Source organism: Scyliorhinus torazame, chromosome 7 (assembly GCF_047496885.1).
Source record: "Scyliorhinus torazame isolate Kashiwa2021f chromosome 7, sScyTor2.1, whole genome shotgun sequence".
NCBI classification, from domain to species: domain Eukaryota; kingdom Metazoa; phylum Chordata; class Chondrichthyes; order Carcharhiniformes; family Scyliorhinidae; genus Scyliorhinus; species Scyliorhinus torazame.
This window is the reverse complement of record NC_092713.1, coordinates 312805299-312828214: the sequence shown is the minus strand read 5'-3', so window position 1 is coordinate 312828214 and position 22916 is coordinate 312805299. Positions and strand designations below refer to the sequence as shown.

Here is a 22916-nt window from a genome sequence, read left to right as displayed (position 1 = left end):
TTGAACCTGGGACCCTGGAGCTGTGAAGCAATTGCGCTAACCACTATGCTACCGTGCTGCCCCAAAGCTGATATCGTGGGCAGTATTTTCACGAAAATGTAAATAAAACTTAATAGCATTTATATTGCGTTCACTGAAACATTGGGGAGTACAATAATTCTAAAAGGAACCTGATTGTTAATAAGAGTTTAGAAGAATGAGGGGAGATCAAATTGAGATAAACATGATAAAGTTATGGCTAAAGTAGATAAAAGTTATGGATAAAGTAGACGTGGAGCGGGTGCTTCCTCTTGTGGGGCATTCTGGTATGAGAGGTCATAGTCTCAGGATTAGGGGTAACAAATTTTAAAACCGATTTTAGGAGAAGCTACTTGTCCCAAAGGATCGTGAATCTGTGGAATTCGCTACCCCAGAGGATGGTGGATGCTGGGACAGTGAGCAAGGAGGAGTTAGACTTTTAATTAGTAATGGGTTGAAGGGTTACAGAGAACTGGGCAGGGCGGTGGAGATAAGGCCATGATGAGATCTGCCATGATATTGAATGGTGAATCAGGCTCGAGGCTAATTGGTGACCCCTGCTCCTAGTTCTTGTGTTCTAAGAAAAAAACTTTTCTAATTCCAGCTCTTCATCTGAGGCCCTGTAGGTAACGGCACCTCAAGCACAAATCTGGTGTTCTTGATCAATAAGGGGATTTCTTCATTAATAAGGGGATCGGGGCTAAGGGGAGAAGGCAGGAGAATGGGGATGAGGAACATATCAGCCATGATAGAATGGTGGAGCAGACCCGATGGGCCGAATGGGCTAATTCTGCTCCTCTATCTAATTAACTTACCAATGTGACCAAAGCATTTGATTCAGTAAATCGCGAGACTGCGTGCAATGTACTCCAAATATTTGGATATGCAAGAAACCACCTCAATCCCTACAACTGTTTCACAATGATATATTATTTTTTTTTTATTTGTTTGTGCAATATGGGTGTTGCTGGCCAGGCCAGCATTTATTTCCCTTGAGAAGGTAGGTGAGCTGCCTTTTTGATACTGCAGTCTGGTAGGAAGAGCATTCCAGGATTCTGACCCACAAGGGACAGTAATATATTTCCAAGTCAGGATGGTGGGTGATTTAGAGGTGAACCTCCAGGTGGGGTGTTCCCACATATTTTCTGCCCTTGTCCTTCTCGATGGTAGAGGTCATGAGTTTGGTGGGTGCTGTTGAAGGAGCCTTAGTGAGTTGCTGCAGTGCATCTTTTAGAGGTTATACGTTGCTGGTGGAGGGAATGAACATTTAAGGTAATGGATAGGATGCCAAACAAGCAGGCTGTTTTGTCCTGCATCGTGTTGAGCTTCTTGAATATTGTTGGAGCTGCACTCACCCAGGCATAGAATCATATAATTTACAGTGCAGAAGGAGGCCATTTGGCCCATCGAGTCTGCATTGGCCCTTGGAAAGAGCACCCTATTTAAGCCCACGCCTCCACTCTATCCCCTTAACATAGTAACCCTACCTAACCTTTTGGACACTAAGGGACAATAAGCATGGCCAATCCACCTAACCTGCACGTCTTTGGACAGTGGGTGGAAACTCATGACTTGTGCCTAGTAGATCGTGGGCAGGCTTTGATGGGGTTAAGAGATGAGTTACTTGACGCAGAATTCCCAGCCTCTGATCTGTTCTTCTATCACAGTATTTATATGGCTGGTGAGTTTTAGTTTCTGGTCAATGGTAGCCCCAGAATGTTGGTAGTTGGGGATTCAGCGATTGTAATGCCATTGAATGTCATGGGGAGATGGTTCAATTCTCTTTTGTTGGAGATGGTCTTTGTAAGGCATGAATGTCACTTGCCACATATCAACCCAAGCCTGAATATTGTCCATGTCTTGATGTATTAAGACTTGACTGCAAGTCTTTTTTTCATTTTCTTTGAAGTTTAGAGTACCTAATTAATTTTTTTCTAATTAAGGGGCAATTTAGCGTGGCCAATCCACCGAGCTTGCACATCTTTTGGGTTGTGAGGGCAAAACACACGCAAACACGGGGAGAATGTGCAAACTCCACACGGGACAGTGACCCAGAGCCGGGATCGAACCTGGGACCTGACTGAAACAGACACCTTCAAAATCAGGATTGGGGTCAAGCAAGGCTGTGTGCTAGCCCTCATATTATTTGCAACATACCCAACGGTGGCTACCCATCTGATTCAAAATCAATTGCCCGCTTGGTATCAGCATTAAAACTCCATGAAAAGTTCAATTAATAGGCAAGGTTATAAAAGTTGAGTCGGGTGATAGAGTTACAATACAGATCAGCCATTATCTTACTCAATGGTGGAGCAGGCTGGAGGGGCTGAATGATCTGTTCCCAGTGTTGATTCCTGATGGCGGGGCCAATTTCATGGGGATGTACTAAAAACTGAGTGTTAAGTCCCAAGTGCTCCGTTTCTCTATCTCTGTACCACTAATTATGCATTGGAGCTAAAATGCTGATTATTCCCGATATCACGAAATTTGATTTGTCACGTGTACCGAGGTACAGTGAAAAGTGTTCTGCGTACAGTCCAGACAGATGGTTCCATAACATAGGACATGCATAACTACACAATGTAAATACGTAGACACAGGCATCGGGTGAAATGAGTTCCTTAAAGCTGCTGGAAGGGTGCTGTTTTTGCAGATTGGGTGTTTGGCTGTTTTCTGAGCTGTATTTTCTCTTTGGTGGTGGACTGACACTTATCTGTTTTTCTTTCTATTTACTTCCAATCTATAGACCTTTAAGAAGCTGATTCCCGATGAGGTGAGCACCTTGCATGATTTTATTTTGTTCTGCTCTTCTTTGGTTGTGCTTTCATGTTTTTGCACCTTGTAAATTGCTGTTGTAATGTGCGTTATTTTGTGTCAGCTTCAAGTGTTTTATTTCTGCGATTAGTTGCAAAATGTAGATAAATACTGTAAAAACAGTTACTGTGAAGTGTGGAACTTGTGTTATTTACAAATGGATTTCCTACTGTAAACACTCAAGAAATGTAATTTTCTTGTGTATATACAACATAGTCAATCTCATTGAACTCGGATAGTTAAAACCCTGTGCTGTTTTCAGATCAGAGGAGGGCGGGAGATGTGAAGGCTCCAGAAATGTTGGGAGAAATTACCTGAGTTGGGAGCACAGTAAATCCTTTTTTAACGTTGTCTCGCTTTATGCCGGTAATTTAATAAGGCCTGTAATCTCATTGATCATCACAAATTTAATTTTAATGTTTCTCGTACGGCCATTTTGGAAATGGCCTCTTTCTCCCTTCCCGGGCATTGGGCTCTTTCTCCTCCCCCCTCCCCCTGGGTCACGATCTCTCTCTCTTTTTCTTTCTTTCTCGTTCTCTCGCTCTCTCTCTCTACTGGCGACAAAAAGATCTTCAAACAAGATTAGAAAAATCCTCCACCAAACATTAAACTCCTCCTCCAACCTATAAGATCACACTTTATTTTCTCCAGACTTAAGAACTCCTACAAATCCCCCAGCGCCGTTGCAAGACCTCCAACTCAATGAGATTCCCGGTGGGCAATAAAGAGGTGAAGGCCATGACATCGGCCCCTTTCCCCTCCAGCTCCGGCAAATCCGAAACCCCACATCACCACCAAAGGGCACGGCGATACCCTGTTTGTGACAGGGTCTCGAAAACCGCTGCCCAGAAACCGCTCAACTTCACGCATGCCCCAGAACAAGTGAGTGTGGTTTGCTGGCCCTCCCAGATCTTTCACATACGTCCTCCAACCCTGGGGGAAACCTCCTCATGCGAACCCGAGTCACGTGTGCCCTTTGCAGTACCTTAAACTGTATAAGGCCCATCCCAGCATAGGACAAGGTTGAATTGGTCCGAAGCATTATTTCAGTCCAGGCATCCCCACCCAAGCTCAATCCCCAATTCCTTTTCCCATTTCTACTTTATCTCCTCCACTGGAGCCTTCTCCGTCTTCATCAACCACCCGTAAATATCCCCAATCCGACCCACCGGAGTTAATACCTTATCTAACAGTGTGTGCTTTGGCAGCTAAGGGAACAAGGGCACCTCCTTCCGTGCAAAGCCCTGAACCTGAAAATATCTAAACTCACTCCCCCTTGACAATTTGAATTTTTCCTTTAACTCTGCCAGCCCTGCAAACCTCCCCTCAATGGAAAGGTCCCTTACCTGATCTATCCCTTGCCTACGCTAAATCCTGTACATCGCGTTCATCCCTCCTGGAATAAACCTGTGGTTGCTAATACTGACATATGTCCTACATTAAAGTGCCACCTCAACTGATTCCTAGCTTTGAGAGACGACCCAACCTACCGGGAGAAAACAGGAGACAGGACCCTCCAGCTTGACCCACACACGGGGCCTCCACCTGTACGTATTCTGACACCCCTCCCCACCTTCCCCAGCAACATCTCACCTTTTGCCGTTTGCTGCCCTGTAATAATACAACAGGTTTGGGAGTGCCAACACCCCCACTCTGCAAAAAGATCCTCCTAGGTGTTTTGCCTGCCCATACAGATTCCAAAATCAACGTATCCACCCTCCAGAAAAAGGCCTTAGGAAGGAATGTTGGAAGGGACTGAAAAATACACAAAACCCTCGGCAAGACATTAATCTTCACAGTTTGTACCCTTCCTACCAGAGACAGCGACAGGACATCCCACATCTTCAAACCTCCTTTAACGACCTCCACCAAACTGGCAGATTCCATTTGTGCCACCTGCATACCCAAATACCGAAACTATATCCTGGCCACTTTGAATGGTAGTGCTCAGAAATTCACTCCCCCCTTGGGCATTCACTGGGTATACCTCGCTTTTCGCCACGTTCAATTTGTACCCTGAAAATGCACCAAATTTCCCCAGCAGGTCCATAATCTTCCACATGTTCCAGTGGGTTTGGGACATATAATAACAGATCATCCGCATATAAAGACACCCTGTGCTAACTACCTCCATCCACAATGCCTTCCCATTCTCTGGAAGCCCACAGCGCAAACAGCAAGGGTTCTATAGCCAACGTGAACAACAGTGGGGTCAGCGGGCATCGCTGCTTTGTTCCCCTATATAACCTGAAATACCCCGAATGTATCACATTTAGCCTCACACCCTCCATGGGGGAAGCATGCAGCAATCACACCCATGAAACAAAACATTGGCCCAAACCACCTCAGAACCTCAAACCGGTAGGGCCATTCCACTTCGTCAAAGACCGTCTCCACGTCAATTGAAATGATCCTCGGGCACACTGCCCTGTGAAGGAATCAACAGCACATTCAACAACTTCCTGATATTACCTGACAATTGCCGCCCCTTAACAAACCCTGTCTGGTCCTCCGAGACCACCTCCGGTACACACCCTTCCAACCGCTTCACTAAAACTTTCCCTGAGAGAGAGCCTCAAATGCCTTTTTGATATTTTCCGGTGTCATCACCAACCCCCCTCCCTTACCTGCGGAATCTCACGAGCAGCCACCTGCCGCCTCAACTGATGGGCTAGCAGCCGACTGGCCTTCTGCCCATACTCATACGGGGCACCCCCTGATCAGCAAAATTGACCCACCCTCTTCTCTATTGTCAAACAGTCCCTGCAGTTTCTTCCATTCCACAACAGCTCCTTAGTCGGTGCCTCTGAGTACCTCCATTCCACCTCTACAAATTAATCTCCTTCCAGACCACCACATCAACGCTTCCCAAAATGTGGAGCCAGAAACCTCCCCGTCCTGATTAAGCTCCACGTAATTCCTTATCGCCAATGTATTCCCCCCATTTCCTTTGCCACTCCTGACCTGACCATTGACTTGGGGCTATTCACCCTAGGGTCCAACACAATTATAATAATCTTTATTGTCACAAGTAGCTTACATTAATACTGGAATGACGTTACAGCGAAAAAACCCTAGTCATCGCATTCCGGCGCCTGTTCGGGTACGCGGAGGGAGAATTCAGAATGTCCAATTCACCCAACAGCGCGTCTTTCGGGACCTGTGGGAGGAAACCAGAGCACCCGGACGAAAACCGCGCAGTCACGGAGAACGTGCAGACTCCGCGCAGACAGTGACCCAAGCCGGGAATTGGTACCCTGGCGCTGTGAAACAGTGCTAACCAATTTGCTACCATGCCGCCCATTAAAATTGTCCTCCATAATCAACTGATGGGAATCTAAGTCTAGTCTGGACGCTATTAAGTTCTGAACAAGGCCAGCATTGTCCCAATTGGGCGCCTATACACACACATCATGTATACACATTTAACTCCAAAACAACTTGTACCAAAACCCAGCAGGTGCGAAAAAACAACAACACATCAATTACAAAACTAGCATGTACATAACAGGTCATAAAAATCATATAAAAGTTCCCAACATTAACCGTCCCTGAACCCATGCTCATTGACAAGTCATCCACCTCCTCAGGCGTTCTGATATATTTTCCCTGCCTATAAAAGTAACCCAAGGTTTAGCCGATTACAACACCCCAAAACGAACCTTGTTCCGAAAGAGCGCCACTTGGCCTTATAATAATAATCTTTTTATTGTCACAAGTAGGCTTACATTAACACTGCAATAAAGTTACTGTGAAAAGCCCCTAGTCATCACACTCCGGCGCCTGTTTGGGTACACGAAGAGTTCAGAATTCTCAGCTAGTACGAGAATTGAACCCGTGCTGCTGGCCTTGTTCTGCATCACAAACCAGCTGTCTAGCCCACTGAGCTAAACCAGCCCGCCATTTGGCCAGCTCGGCACCAATATTCTGATAGTACCAGATCCGACTCCCCTCCTAGCTACAGTCTCGAGTTGCCTTCACCCACCTCAAAATCTTCTCCTTTTCCTGGAACTTTCCTTACCCTGGAACTTCTGCTTCGCACAATCACCGCCTGTGGTGGCTGCCCAGCTCTGAACCTCTATCTCAATGACCGATGGGCATGACGCATCTCTGGGGCCTTCTCGAAGACTCTGCTTCAACCAACTTCTCGATCATCCTCGAAACTTAGCACGTAGTATTCTTTCCCGCCAGACCCTCTGGCAGACCTACGATTCTCAAATTCCGCCATCCACATGAATTCTCTGGCAGGAGTTGACGATGGCCCTTTCCCCTCCGCCATTCTTTCCCCTGGTGTTTCGCCAAGTGTATCCTCCAACTCTTGGAGGATACACTTGGAGGGCTCTCACCGACTTTTGCCGGGTGTGATACCGCGCTAAGATACGACATTCCCCCAGGGACAAAGAACGAGCCATAGCCACACCTCCAAGCGGGAGGCACCTTGTGTGTGACCAAAGCTCATGGCCGCCACTGGAAGTCCTTATTGTCCATTCTTAATTGCCTTTTGAGAAGGTGGTGCTGAGCTGCTTTCTAGAATAGCTACAGTCCATGTGGTACAGGTACACCCACAGTGCTGTCAGGGAGGGAGTTCCAGGATGTTGACCCAGCGACAGTGAAGGAACGGCGATATGTTTCCAAGTCAGGAGAAAAAAAAATTCAGTCATGGGATGTGGGCCTCTCTGGCTCCGCTGGCAATTATTGCCCATCTTGCCCTTGGACTAGGCCAATTCAGAAAGCATTTAAGAGTCAACCACAGCAGATCTGGAGTCACGAGTGAACCAGATGGGTTTTCATGATAATCAACAATGGTTTCATGATCATCATTAGACTTTTAATTCCACATTTGTTTTACTGAATTTAAATTCAGTCACCTGCCGTGGTGGCATTCGAACCGGGTCCCACAGCATTATCTCTCCATTATTAGTCCATCAACAACAATACTACATCACTGTCCTGCATCTGCTGCCCCTGTCCCAGCTAGTAGAGGGCACAGGTTATCAGGTGCTGTCTAAGGAGCCTTGGTGAGTTGCTGCAGTGTCTCATGTAGTCGATGCACACTGCTGCCACATCGATGGTGCAGGGAGTGAATGCTTGTGGATTGGGTGCCAATTAAGTGGACTGCTTTCTCCATTCATTTTTTGATTATTTCCTGTACATGTGCACAAGCACTTAATACTTTCTGTGCATAACACCTAAATCTGGACGGATTTTGAACTGTGAGGAGGATAGTTAATGGAATTCATGAGGGCATAGGCTGTTGGAAGGGGTGTTGTATACAAACCTATGAATTAGGAGCAGGAGTAGGCCACTCAGCCGCTCGAGCCTGTTCCCCCATTTGATAAGCTCATGGCTGATCCGATTGTAACTTCAATCCCACATTCCTGCCAATCCCTGATAACCATTCACCCCCTTGTTAATCAAGAATCTATCTCGCTCAGCCTTAAAAATATTCAAAGACTCTGCTTCCACTGGCTTTTGAGGATGAGAGTTCCAGACACTCGGGACGCTCAGTAAATTTCTCATCGTCACCGTCTTAAATGAGTGACCCTTACTTTTAAAAGTGACCCCTCGTTCTAGATTCTCTGACAAGTGGAAACATCCTCTCCACATCCACCCTCACAATGCTCATGAGGAACTTCAAGGTTTAAATCCTGTCTCCTTTGGCTCTTCAAAACTCTAGTGGATACAAACCTAACCCCTCCAACCTTTCCTCATAAGACAACCTGTCGATTCTTGGTATTAGTCTAGTAAACCTTCTCTGACGTGCTCTCAACAATATTCTGTACAACTGGATCATAACATCCCTACTCTTGCAATCAATTCCCCTCACAATACATAATAGCATTCTATTAGTTTTCCTAATTAATTGCTGTACCTGTTTACTAGCCATTTGTGATTCATTCACTCGGACACCCAAATCCCTCTACACCTCAAAACTTTGCTTTTTTAATTTCACATTTACCCACATTATACTACATTCAGCAGATTTGTGCACACTCAGTTAACCTATTATCTGTTCCTTTGCTGCATCCTTGTCCCAATTTACTTTCCTACCCATCTTTGTGTCATCAGCAAATTTAACATCCATGCCTTTCGTCCAAGTCATTTCTATAAATTGTGAAAAACATTGAGGCCCCAGCACTGATCCCTGAGGCACACCACTCGTTACATCCTGCCAACTCGAAAAAGACCCATTTGTGCCAACTGTCTCCTATTAGTAACCAATCTTCAATCCATGCTAATATCTTGCCCCCTGCACCATGAGCTTTCATTCTCTGCAATAAACTTTGATGTGGCACCTTATCAATTGCCTTCTGCAATCTAAGTGCAGTAAACCCACTGGTTTCCCTTTATCTACAGCATGTGTGACTCCTTGAAAGAACTCCAATACATTGGTTTAACATGATTTCTCTTTCTCAAAACCATGCTGACTCTGCTCGATTGCCTTGAATTTTTCCAAGTGCTATGCCATGACATCTTTAATAGTGGCTTCTACCATCCTCGTGGTTGCAATTTTCCGGAGTTTCTCCCTAGCTTCCATTTGCTATCTTTGAATGTTACTGTGTCCTCTATAGTGAAGACAATTGCAAAATACCTGTTCAATTCATCTGCCATAGCCCTGCTTTCCATTATCAATTCCCTAGATGCACTTTCTATACCATTCAGTATTCTGGTCACAATCCATGTCATCCTGTCGCCATGTCTCTGTAATGGCTAGCAAATCGTACTGATTAATTTCTATTTGCGCTGCTATCCGTTCATCTGTTTTGTTTCAAATGCTACGTGTGTTTAGATACAGAACCTTTAGTGTTGTCCTTTTTATTTTTGTCGCATTTAGTCTTACCTGTGGATTTATTCTTACGTTTACGTTCCTGTGTCCCTCCTGCCACATTCTGTTTAACATTTCCCACATTAGTCCCTATTTCTCTTGTCTTATCTCTACTGTTTGGTATACCTCATCTTTCCAAATTTGAACCCTTGTCCCACTATTTATTTTGAAATTCTCTACTTCACTAGTTATGCAGCTCGCTAGAACAGCAGCTCCAGCACGGTTCAAGTGTAGATCGTCCCAACCTTACAGATCCCGCTTTCCCGAGTACTAGTGCCAGTGCCCCTCGGACCAGAATCCACTTTTCCCACACCACTCTTTGAGCCATGCATTATTTCTCTTATCTTATTTGTCCTATGCCAATTTGTACGTGGCTCAGGTAATAATTCAGAAATTGCCTTTGAGATTCTACTTAATTTGGTGTCTAATTCCTCATTCTAACGATGCAGAATCCTCTCCTTCATCCTGCCTTTATCATTGGTGCCTACATGGAGAACGATCGCTGGCTCCTCCCCCCTCGTCTGCAAGTTCCTTTCCAGGCCTGAGCAGATGTCTTGAACTGGGGAGGCAACACAGTGGCCTGGGCGCCCACTCTTTGCTATAGAGAACAGCAATCCCCCTCACTATACTGTCCCCTAACCACTACATTCTTATGTGCTCCCCCCCCCCCCTCTTGAACGGCTTCCTGTGCCATGGTCCAAACAGTTCATCCACCCTGCAGCCCCCCACTCTCATCCAGACAAGCTGAGAGAGCCTCAAACTTGTTAGACAATTGCAGAGGTTGATGCATCCTGCCCTCTGGGTTCCCTTACCTACCGGACCTGTTGGTCTGAGTTATAAGGAGAGGCTGGATAGGCTGGGACTTTTTTCCCTGGAGCGTAGGAGGCATAGGGGTGATCTTATTAAAACAACGCTGGATCTATTCCTATTGTTAACAACTGGTTATTTCCATTAAATGGCCCGTGTCTTTTAGATATTTTAGTCCCTTGCGTACCTGCATTTCCAAGTCCACCAGTGAGCACATTGTTAGTCTCTCTGCAGTTTTGTGATGAATATCAAGTCGCTGTTGCAGTGTGAAGTTGTCACTCCTCTTTTTCGAGAACAGAACTTAGTTGGCTGAATTTAATGAACAACATTTCTATCCTAGCTATCTGTATGGCTTGGATTTTCCTCAACTATAGAGTCATAGAGGTTTACAGCATGGAAACAGGCCCATCGGCCCAACTTTCTGTGCCGCCCGGTTTTTACCACTAAGCTAGTCCCAATTGCCCGCATTTTCCCCGTATCCCTCTATACCCACCCTGCCCATGCAACTGTCTCCATGCTTTTTAAAAGACAAAATCACACCCGCCTCTACTATGCCTGTGGCAGCTCGTTCTAGACACTCCATCCTTTGTATGAAAGATTTGCCCCTCTGGACCCTTTTGTATCTGTCCCCTCTCGCCTTCTAGTTTTACACTCCCCTCCCTTTGGAAAAAAATGTTGACTATCTACCCTATCTGTGCCCCCTCATTATTTTGTAGACCTCTATAAGATCACCCCTAAGCTTCCTAGGCTCCAGTGAAAACAGTCTCAGTCTATCCAGCCTCTCCTTTGTAAGTCAAACCATCAAGTCCCGGTAGCATCCTAGTAAATCTTTTCTGCACTCTTTCTAGTTTAATAATGGTCTGTCTCAGCAATATTAGCAAAGTGGATGACTACTGGCATTAGACCACCGGGAAGAACAACCCTTTGCACATTATGATTTGCGAACAAGAGTGATCCCTGCACTAAATCTTGTAGAACACCTCGTCCTGCCAGTCTGATTAGCACCGCTTGACTCTTGTTCCCTTTCTCTACACATTTCTACTTTTGCTGCAGATTGAAAATGAAAATGAAATTAAAATCGCTTATTGTCACAAGTAGGCTTCAAATGAAGTTACTGTGAAAAGCCCTGAGTCGCCACATTCCCGCGCCTGTTCGGGGAGGCCGGTACGGGAATTGAACCGTGCTGCTGGCCTGCCTTGGTCTGCTTTAAAAGCCAGCTCTTTAGCCCTGTGCTAAACCAGGGGTGGGCATGTGATCTGGAAGGGTGTATATGGATATATATTTGGCACGTCAGTTTTCCCCCACAAGAGCATGATGCAGCCAGTTGGGGGAAAGCACAGTTTCCCTGTCCGTGTCAGTTCGGGCCCTCCGCGATGATGTGAGCCATTGGGATGGGGTTTAGGGGAGTTGGGCAGGCCATAATACAGCAAAGTTATGTCATTTTAAAACTTGGATGCTTGAGATTGACTTTTTTTTGGTGAATATTTTTTCCCCTGCTTCTTCCATCCTATTCCCATTGAATTATTGACATCCGAGTTTCCCCCCTTGGGTCCCCATGTTAGACGATGTTGGTAATGGCATGCTCTCTTCAGGTGTTGTCTCTCCTTTAAACATGCTATCATAATTGACTCCTCAAGAAAAAACACATCTTGCCTGCAAACTTACTCCAACCTTCTTATTCTCTCAAGTGCTTGAATATGTTATTACCTCCCAAATGCATGCCAATCTTTACCAGGGCTCTGAATTCTTCAAATCCGAGTTCTGCCATGCCACAGTACTAAAATGACTGATGTGTGCTTAGTCCTCTACTGTACTCCCTAAAAACACACACAACTGTGTGGCAAGATTTAACTATAATTCGATCTATAAGTTTGCGGATGATACGACTGGGGTGGCTCATATCTCAAACAGCGACGAGTCAGACTATAGAAGGGAGATAGATCACTTGGCTGCATGGTGTACCGAAAACAACCTCTCTCTAAATGTCAGCAAAACCAAGGAACTGATCATCGACTTCAGGAAGCACAGTATGACACACACCCCTGTCCACGCCGATGGCTCCATAGTGAAGATGGTCAATAGCTTTCAGTTCCTGGGGGTCACCATCACCAACACTCTTTCCTGGTCCAGTCTCAAGTTGATGTGACAGTCAAGAAAGCCCAATAACATCTCTACTTCCTACGGAAGTTAAAGAAATTCGGCATGTCTGCATCGACTCTCTCAAACTTCTACAGATGTGCCATAGAGAGCATCCTATCCGACTGCATCACAGCTTGGTATGGCAATTACTTGGCCCAAGATCGCAAGAAACTGCAGAGTGAGGTGAACTCAGCCCAAGACATTACAGAAACTTGCCATCCTCCCATTGATTCTGTCTACTCCTCCTGCCGCCTCAGGAAGGCAGACAGCATTATCAGAGACCCCTCCCACCCAGGCTTTGCCTTCTTCCACACCCTTCCATCAGGCAGACGATACAGAAGTCTGAAGACCCGCACATCCAGACATAGGAACAGCTTCTTCCCCACAGCTACTAGCCTCCTCAATGACTCTCCCTCATCTGTTTATGACGTCCTATCCTGCTCTTGCTCATATTGTATTTGCTTTGTTTGGTCCTTTTCCGCACTGTAACCAATTACTTATTTGTCGATGTACTTTGTCGATTATTCTTTTTGTCTACTATGTACGTTCCCTTGGCTGCAGAAAAATACTTTTCACTGTACTTCGGTACATGTGACAATAAATCAATCAATCAAAACAGCTCTTATCAAAGTTAAAAATGTATCCTGTGTCACTGTGACAAAGGTAAACTATTTCTCCTGTCTTTCTCAACTTGTCTGCAGCCTTTGACATAGTTGAACATACAATCTTCCTCCAAGGTTTCTCCACAATTGTGCAGGTGGGTGGGCTTTCTCTCACCCTGGTTTCATTCTGATCCATTGGAACGCAGTCAGTATAATTTGCAATGGCTTTCTTTCTCGCTCCTGGATAATTATTTATGGTGTTTTGTCTGCCTGCCCTCCAGAGATCTAAACTTGGTCCCCTTCTTTCCCACTTGCGTGCACTCGGTGACATTATGTGGAAGTTTTTGCATGTACATTGAAGCCACCCAGCTCAATCTTGTCACCATCTTTCTCAATTCCTGCTGCACTATTGCTAAATTATTAGGTAACTTAGCTGACATCCAGTACTGCATGAAGAGCAATTTCTTCCAGTTTAATTATGGGAAGATTGAAGCCATTGTTTTCAGTCCCCACTCTAAATTCCGTTCTCTAGTTACTGACTCCATCCCTCTCCCTAGCTGCACTCTGACTAAAGTTTGTTGGTTCGTTATTTGACCGGTGATGAACTTTATTTTTAATTTAAATTTTAGAGTATCCAATTCTTTTTGTTTCCAATTACGGGGCAATTTAGTGAGGCCAATCCACCTAATCTGCACATCTTTGGGTTGTGGGGGTGAAACCCACGTAGTCAGAGGGGGAATGTGCAAACTCCACACAGACAGTGACCCAGGCTGGGATCGAACCCGGGTCCTCAACGCCGTAGGCAGCAGTGCTAACCACTGGGCCACCGTGCCGCCCTTCTGTGATGAACTTCTGACCACCTATTTTCACCATCCCTGAGACTGCCTGTTTTCAATTATGTACTTCATCCCTGCCTCAACTCGTCTGCTGTTGACACCCTCAGCCATTCCTTCATTACCTCTAAACTTGGAATGTGGCGACTAGGGGCTTTTCACAGTAACTTCATTAAAGTGTTAATGTAAGCCTACTTGTGACAATAAAGACTATTATATTATTAAAAAGCCCAATTTCCCCCATCACCTTTGTGCTTGTTGGTCAGCATTGGCTCCTGGTGAAGAAGCATCTTTATTTTAAAATTCTCACTCTGTTTCAAACCCTTCCATTATCATGTGCCTTCGGATTTGGATTTTGTTTATTATCACGTGTACCGAGGTACAGTGAAAGTATTTTTCTGTGAGCAGCTCAACAGATCATTTAAATACATGAAAAGAAAAGAAATACGTAATAGGGCAACACAAGGTACACAAGTAACTACGTAAACACTGGCATCGGGTGAAGCACATGGGGGTGTAGAGTTCCTATCTCTTCAGACCTTCAGCCCCACAATCCTTTGAGATATCTGTGCTCATCTAATTTTGGTCTCCTGAACACCCTTTTGTGGCGGTGCCTTGAGCTGTGTCGATCCGCTCTCTGCTCCTCCCCCTCTCTACCCCGCCTTCCTCTTTTAAGACGCTCCTTAAAACTTTGATCAAGCTTTGGAGAATCTGACCTAACATCTCCCAATATGCCTCTGTGTTATAATGTTCCTGTGAAATACATTGAGCTTTGTTATATTAAATGGAGTATAGGTGGTTCATTATTTTCTGATCCTGTGTTGCAGCTGGAACGATTCACCAGTATGCGGAAGAAGGAGAAGCCGTACGTTCAGTCAAAACACCCACCAACACCAATTTATGAAACCCAAACCTCCGCGCTGAACTCTCTGTCTGATGCTGAGGTGCTCGATCTGTTTGAGCAGATGTTGGTAGGTGCTTGCCCTTTCAGCATTTTATAATTTGATATTAGATGGCTTCAAACCTTTAAACATGCTGTAAATGTGAAATAGAACTAAAAGGTACTGGAAATATGCAGAAGATCCAACAACGTTTGTTGGGAGAAAAACTGGCTTATCTTTGAGGTGGTACAGAGTTTCAACAAATTTTATATCCATAAAATGGATATTAATTTTTGTTTGCGAGTCCAGAGCTTCAGCATGCTGTTGAATCTTTCCATCTTGCACTCATAGGACAGATTCATACGAATGCCAATTGTAAAGGGCACAACAATTTATACTGCATGAGTGCTGATTTCATCAAAGAATATTAATTTGTATGATAAGATAAGTTAAACTGCAAATTACCAGTATTCACTTTGAGACAAGACACTAGGCAGTGGGGTAGGTAAGTAATTAGATTCTCATATGCTATTGAGCCACATTGGAAGTCTTGGGTTCAATCTATTGTTGGGACCTGGCAGGGACAGGGGTGTAGTGTTGGCCCAAGCCTTGTAATGGTCCTTCAATGTAGTGTATAACATTTTTACTTGACAATTAACTTTAAATAAAATGTGATGATCAGATTTGCTTTGGATCGTTAGAATCTGGAACTCCACTACCACTAGTTGAAGCAATTGGACAGATGATGCATTTAAGGGGAAACTAGAAGCGCAAATCAGGGAGAAAGGAACTGAATGTTGGGCTGATAGTTAGCTGGACAAGGGCTGCAAGAAAGTTCAGGTGGAATATATTGGCATACTAGCATAAATCTGTTGGGTTGAATGGCATGTTTCTGCACTGTAAATTCTATGTAAGCTTGGAAATTATGCTCCTGCTGTTGAAGAGGCAATATCTTTTTTAAATTCACACAAACAATGGCTGGGGGAAGTCTGTCTATATCGGACGTTTGATAAGGACTCGTCTACTGAGGTAGTATGGGCTGAGGTTAGAAACAGGAACAGGGGGACTTCCGGTTGCGGATAAGCGGAGCTAAGTCGCACATTCGGCAGCTCCCGCTAAAAACGGACTTTTGGGCTCTTTTCAGGGTCCCCAAAGGCACTTTTTCGACGTTTCCCGGTGTGGGAAGGAGATTGCAACAGTTCCCCGACAGTGTATGGCTTGGACCAGGAGCGGGGCGACTAGAAAAGTGGTGGTGAACCCAAAGAAGGTGCGAGGGAAGAAGAGCAAAATGGCGGCGGGTGGGGACCAGGCAGCATAGATGCAGTGGACGCAGGAGAAGCAGGAGGTTATCCAGCGCTGCATCAGGGAGATTAAAGCGGACCTGCTGGAGCCGATGAAGGCTTCTATAGACAAGCTGCTGGAGACCCAGACGGCCCAGGGGGTGGCGATCCGCGAGGTCCAACAAAAGGACAACGAGGACGAGACCTTAGGCCTTGCGGTAAAGGTGGAGGTGCACGAGGCGCTCCACAAGAAATGGCAGGAACTGTTCGAGGAGATGGAGAATCGGTCGAGGCGGAAGAATTTGCGGATTCTGGGCCTCCCGGAGGGGCTGGAGGGGTCGGACGTGGGAGCCTATGTGGTCACCATGCTAAACTCGCTGATGGGAGCGGGGTCCTTCCAGGGGCCCCTGGAGCTGAAAGGGGCCCATAGTGTGCTGGCGAGGAGGCCCAAGGCGAACGAGCCACCGCGGGTGGTGTTGGTGTGGTCTCATCAGTTTGCTGATCGGGAGTGCATGTTCAGGTGGGCCAAGAAAGAGAGGAGCAGCAGGTGGGAGAACGCGGAGGTTCAGATATACCAGGACTGGAGTGCGGAGGTGGTGAAGAAGAGGGCCGGGTACAACTGGGCAAAGGCGGTGCTGCACAGAAAGGGGGTGAAGTTTGGCATGCTGCAGCCGGCACGACTGGGTCACCTACAAGGACCGGCACCATTATTTTGAGTCCCCGGAGGAGGTGTGGGCCTTTGTTCAGGCCGAGAAATTGGACACAAACGGAGGGTCCGGGTGGATGGTCGGGGATCGTTGTTGGGGTGTTACGCTTTGAGGGGAGGTTCTTGGCCCTTATTTCTGTTTGGTTCGATGAGGGTGATTAGGGTGGGTTGGACACTTTTGTTTGGGTCTGTCGGGAGGACTCTTGGAGGGGGGTAAGTAAATGGAGTAGGGGTGGATGGCTGGTAGGGGGATGGGGCCCCACGGGGGAGGGGGAGGCACGAGTCGGGGGTGAGGGGACTGGGCCTGTAAAAGGAACGGCGACAGGGGTGGCGGGGCCGGGCAGGCAGAAAGCGCGGGCTTTTTCCCGCGCTGAAAGCTGGCGGGGCCGGGGCGGGAAAGCGAGGGTTGTTTCCCACGCTTGGGATGGAAGGGGGAGGCGGAGAGCCTGTGGATGGGTAATGGAGGAGGAGGATATGTCCCACAATGGGAGGAGTCGAAAGAGAGGCGGGAGTAGCCGGGGTCAGCTGACTTGCGAGAGTGCAATGGGGGGAGTAAAGCAGCTAGGAGGAACCGGCTTGCTGCTGCTATGGCCAAGGGGGAGTAGAGGGGGTTGGGGACGGGGGTCTGCCGCTGTGGGGAACGGGCCGGGTGTGGGGTGCGGGCGCGTGGCTGGCCATGGAGGGGTTATGGCTACTCGGCGGGGGAGGGGGGCGGGTGGCCCCCCCGATCCGGCTGATAACCTGGAATGTAAGGGGACCGAACGGGCCTATAAAGTGGGCCCGGGTCTTCGCGCACCCAAAGTGGCTGAAGGCGGATGTGGTCATGCTCCAGGAGAGACACCTGAAGGTGGCAGACCAGGTAAGATTGAGGTAGGGGTGGGTAGGTCAGGTGTTTCACTCAGGGTTGGATGCCAAAAATCGGGGGGAGGGGGGGGGTGGCGATCTTGGTGGGAAAGAGGGTGTCGTTCAAGGCGTTGAGCACTGTGACAGACAATGGCAGCAGGTACGTAATGATAAGTGGTAAGCTGCAAGGGGAGAGGGTGGTGCTGGTCAATGTGTGTGCCCCGAACTGGGATGATGCGGGTTTTATGCGGCGCATGTTGGGTCAGATCCCGGACTTGGAAGTGGCGGGCCTGATAATGGGGGGGGGACTTTAACACGGTGTTGGATCCGGGAGCGCTGGATCGCTCCATGTCTAGGACGGGTAGGAAGCCGGCGGCGGCTAAGGTGCTGAGGGAGTTTATGGACCAGATGGGAGGGGTGGACCCTTGGAGATTTGCAAGGCCGGGGGTGAGGGAATTTTCATTCTTCTCGCATGTCCATAAGACTTCCTTTCGGATTGACTTCTTTATTATGAGTAGGGAGCTGATAGCGAGAGTAGAGGATACCGAGTACTCGGCCATTTCGGTTCACGCCCCGCATTGGGTAGACCTAGAGCTGGGGAGGAGAGGGACCAGCGCCCGTTGTGGCGCTTGGAGGTGGGGTTGTGACGGACGAGGAGGTGAGTGAGCGGGTCCCAGGAAGATTAGAGAGATACCTGGAGACCAATGATAACTGGGAGGTCCGAGTGGGGATGGTATGGGAGGTGCTGAAGGCGGTGATTAGGGGAGAGCTGATTTTCATTAGGGCCCACAAGGAGAGGAGAGGGAGAGGCTGGTGGGGGAGATGGTGAGGGTAGATAGGAGGTATGCGGAGGTGCCGGACGAGGGACTGCTGAGGAAGAGGCATAGCTTCCAGGCCGAATTCGACCTGTTGACCACCAGGAAGGCGGAGGTGCAGTGGAGGAAGGCCCAGGGGGCGATTTATGAGTATGGGGAAAAGGCAAGCCGGATGCTGGCGCATTAGCTCCGGAAGTGGGACGCAGCTAGGGAGATCGGGGGAGTTAAGGACAGGGGCGAGAGTGTGGTACAGAGTGGGGCCGACATCAATGGGGTCTTCAGGGCCTTTTATGAGGAATTGTATCGGTCCGAGCCCCCACGGGAGGGAGGGAGGGATGGGCCGCTTTCTGGACCAAGTGAGGTTTCCGAAGGTGGAGGAGGGACTGGTAGCGGGATTGGGGGCCCCGATTGGGCTGGAGCAGCTGACCAAAGGGATAGGGAGCATGCAGGCGGGGAAGGCACCGGGGCACAGTTTCCCGGTTGAATTCTACAAGAAATATGTGGACCTGTTGGGCCCGTTGCTAGTTAGGACCTTCAATGAGGCAAGGGAGGGGGGGGCTTTGCCCCCAACGATATCCCGGGCACTGATATCCTTGATCCTGAAGCGGGACAAGGATCCTCTGCAGTGTGGGTCTTACAGGCCGATTTCACTGTTAACTGTAGATGCCAAGGTGCTGGCGAAGGCCTTAGCCACGCGAATCGAGGATTGTGTGCTGCAGGTGATCCACTAAGACCAGACGGGATTCGTGAAGGGGAGGCAGTTGAACGCGAATGTGCGGAGGCTCCTGAACGTGATTATGATGCCGGCGAGGGAGGGGGAGGCAGAGATAGTGGTGGTGATGGACGCTGAGAAGGACTTCGATAGGGTAGAGTGGGGGTACTTGTGGGAGGTGCTGAAGAGGTTTGGGTTTGGGGAGGGGTTCGTCAGGTGGGTTAGGTTGTTGTACGAGGTCCCGATGGCGAGTGTGGCCACGAACAAGAGGAGGTCTGAGTACTTTCGTTTGCATCGAGGGACGAGGCAGGGGTGTCCCCTGTCCCCCCTGCTCTTCGCACTGGCGATTGAACCCCTGGCTATGGCACTGAGGGACTCGAGGAACTGGAGGGGGTTGATGCGGGGCGGGGAGGAGCATAGGGTGTCGCTCTATGCGGACGACTTGCTGCTGTATGTGGCGGACCTGGTGGCGGGAATGCCGGAGGTAATGAGGATCCTCGGGGTGTTTGGGGATTTCTCAGGGTACAAGCTCAACATGGGGAAGAGCGAGTTGTTCGTGGTTCACCCAGGGGACCAGGAGAGGGGGATTGGCAAGCTCCCACTAAAAAGGGTGGAGAGGAGCTTCAGGTATTTGGGGGTCCAGGTGGCCAGGAGCTGGGGGGCCCTGCATAGACTTAATTTCACAAGGCTGGTGGAGCAAATGGAGGAAGAGTTCAAGAGGTGGGACACGCTGCCGCTGTCCCTGGTGGGTAGGGTGCAGTCAGTTAAGATGACGGTGCTCCTAAGGTTTTTGTTCCTGTTCCAGTGCCTCCCCATTTTTATCCCGAGGGCCTTCTTTGGGCGGGTCAACAGGAGCATAACGGGGTTTGTGTGGGCGCGAGGGACTCCGAGGGTGAGAAGGGTGTTCCTGGAGCGGAGTAGGGATGGGGGGGGGGCTGGTGCTGTCAAACCTCTGTGGGTACTACTGGGCCACCAATGCGGTGATGGTGCATAAGTGGGTGATGGAGGGGGAGGGGGCTGCATGGAAGAGGCTGGAGACGGCGTCTTGAGAGTACGAGTCTGGAGGCGCTGGCAATGGCGCCGCTGCCGTTCCCTCCAATGAGGTATACCACGAGCCCGGTGGTGGCGGCTACCCTCAAAATCTGGGGGCAGTGGAGGCGGCACAGGGGAGAAGTTGGGGCCTCGGTGTGGACCCCAATACGGGGGAACCACCGGTTTGTCCCAGGGAGAATAGATGGAGGGTTTTCGGGGTGGCACAGGGCAGGGATAAGAAGGTTGGGGGACCTGTTTGTGGACGGGAAGTTCGCGAGCCTGGGTGAACTGGAGGAGAAGTATGGGCTCCCCCCGGGGAACGCCTTCAGATATTTACAGGTAAGGGCGTTTGCCAGGCGGCAAGTGGTTGAATTCCCGCGGCTGCTGCCGCGCACAGTACAGGATAGGGTGCTCTCGGGGGGGGGGGGGGGGGGTAGGTGTTTGGAATGGGGAAGATCTCGGAAACTTACCAGGTGATGCAGGTAGAGGAGGAGGCCTCGGTGGTGGAGTTGAAAGGTAAGTGGGAGGAGGTGTTGGGAGAGGAGATCGAAGAGGGGACGTGGGAAGATGCCCTAGGGAGGGTGAACTCTTCCTCTTCGTGTGCGAGGCTCAACCTCATACAGTTTAAGGTACTGCACAGGGCACACATGACCGGGACAGGGATGAGACTCTTCTTTGGGGGTGAGGACAGGTGTGTTAGGTGCTCAGGGAGCCCAGCAAATCACACCCATATGTTCTGGGCATGCCCAGCGCTGGAGGAATTTTGGAAGGGCGTAGCAAGGACGTTGTCGAGGGTGGTTGGATCCAGGGTCAAACCGGGCTGGGGGCTCGCAATATTTGGGGTTGCAGGGGAGCTGGGAGTGCAGGAGGCGAAAGAGGCCGGCATTCTGGCCTTTGCGTCCCTGGTAGCCCGGCGAAGGATTCTTCTTCAGTGGAGGGATGCGAGGACCCCAAGCGTGGAATCCTGGATCAACGATACGGCGGGATTTATTAAATTGGAGAGGATGAAATTTGCCTTAAGGGGATTGGTACAAGGGTTCTTTAGGCGGTGGCAACCGTTCTTGGACTTCCTGGCAGAGCGGTAGACAATGGTCAGCAGCAACAGGGGGGAGGGGTTCAATTTTATTTTTGTTTATTTACCATGGGGGATCTGAGGGGGTGTATATATTTGCTGTTTGCTTTGTGTTAAACTCTGGGTGTTAATTTATTATTTATGTATAAGGAGGGGAGGGGGCCATGGGGGTTGTTTCAATTTGTTCTGTATTTAATTTTATTAAGTTTCTTTTCCATTCTGTTGTTGATATTTTGAGAAAACCCTAATAAAAATTATTTAAAAAAAAAAAAAAAGGAGCAGGAAAGGAGAGGTCACCCTGTTAGGGGTTTTCTATAGACCTCCGACAAGTTCCAGAGATGTAGAGGAAAGGATTGCAAAGATGATTCTGGATAGGAGCGAAAGCAACAGGGTAGTTGTTATGGGGGACTTTAACTTTACAAATATTGACTGGAAACGCTATAGTTCGAGTACTTTAGATGGGTCCCTTTTTGTCCAATGTGTGCAGGAGGGTTTCCTGACACAGTGGGCGCGATTCTCCGTAATCGGCGCGATGTCCGCCGACCGGCGCCAAAAACGGCGCGAATCAGTCCGGCATCGCGCCGCCCCAAAGGTGTGGAATTCTCCACATCTTGAGGGGCCGAGCCCTCACCTTGAGGGGCTAGGCCCGCGCCGGAGTGATTTCCGCCCCGCCGGCTGGTGGGTAAGGCCTTTGGCACCCCGCCAGCTGGCGTGGAAATGACTTTGCCGGGCGGGGCATGCGCGGGAGCATCAGCGGCCGCTCACGGAATCCCCGCGCATGCGCAGTGGAGGGGGTCTCCTCCGCCATAGTGGAGACCATGGCGAAGGCAGAAGGAAAAGAGTGCCCCACGGCACAGGCCCGCCCGCGGATCGGTGGCCCCCGATCGCGGGCCAGGCCACCGTGGGGGCACCCCCCGGGCCAGATCGCCCCGCGCCCCCCCCCCGAGGACCCCGGAGCCCGCCCGCGCCGCCTGCTCCCGCCGGTAAGATAGGTTGTTTAATCCACGCCAGCGGGAGAGGGTTGACAGCGGCGGGCCTTCAGCCCATCGCGGGCCGGAGAATCGCCGGGGGATTCCCACTGACTGGCGCGGCGTGATTCCCACCCCCGCCGAATCCCCGGTGGCGGAGAATTCGCGACACAGCGGGGGCGGGATTCACGCCGGCCCCCGGCCATTCTCCGACCCGGTGGGGGGTCGGAGAATCGCGCCCAGTATGTAGATCGGTCAACGAGAGGCGAGGCCATATTGGATTTGGTACTGGGTAATGAACCAGGACAGGTGTTAGATTTGGAGGTCGGTGAGCACTTTGGTGATAGTGACCACAATTCGATTACGTTTACTTTAGTGATTTAAAGGGACGGGTATACACCGCAGGGCAAGAGTTATATCTGGGGGAAAGGCAATTATGATGCGATGAAGCAAGACTTGGGATGCATCGGATGGAGAGGAAAACTGCAGCGGATGGGCACAATGGAAATGTGGAGCTTGTTCAAGGAACAGCTACTGCATGTCCTTGATAAGTATGTACCTGTCAGGC

At 49.0% G+C, this 22916-nt stretch overlaps 1 protein-coding gene across 3 annotated transcripts in view; it reads left to right on the top strand.

Moving 5' to 3' along the window:
* The window catches only part of LOC140427204 (protein diaphanous homolog 1-like), a 464569-nt gene that overhangs the window by 98151 nt on the left and 343502 nt on the right, over nucleotides 1-22916 (top strand). For 2 of the 3 annotated variants that reach the window (XM_072512803.1, XM_072512805.1), the window contains exons 2-3: nucleotides 2765-2791; nucleotides 14867-15010. In XM_072512803.1, the coding sequence (XP_072368904.1) occupies nucleotides 2765-2791; nucleotides 14867-15010 (171 nt within the window). The remainder of the gene's footprint in view (nucleotides 1-2764; nucleotides 2792-14866; nucleotides 15011-22916) is intronic. The other variant, XM_072512804.1, reaches the window with a different exon arrangement.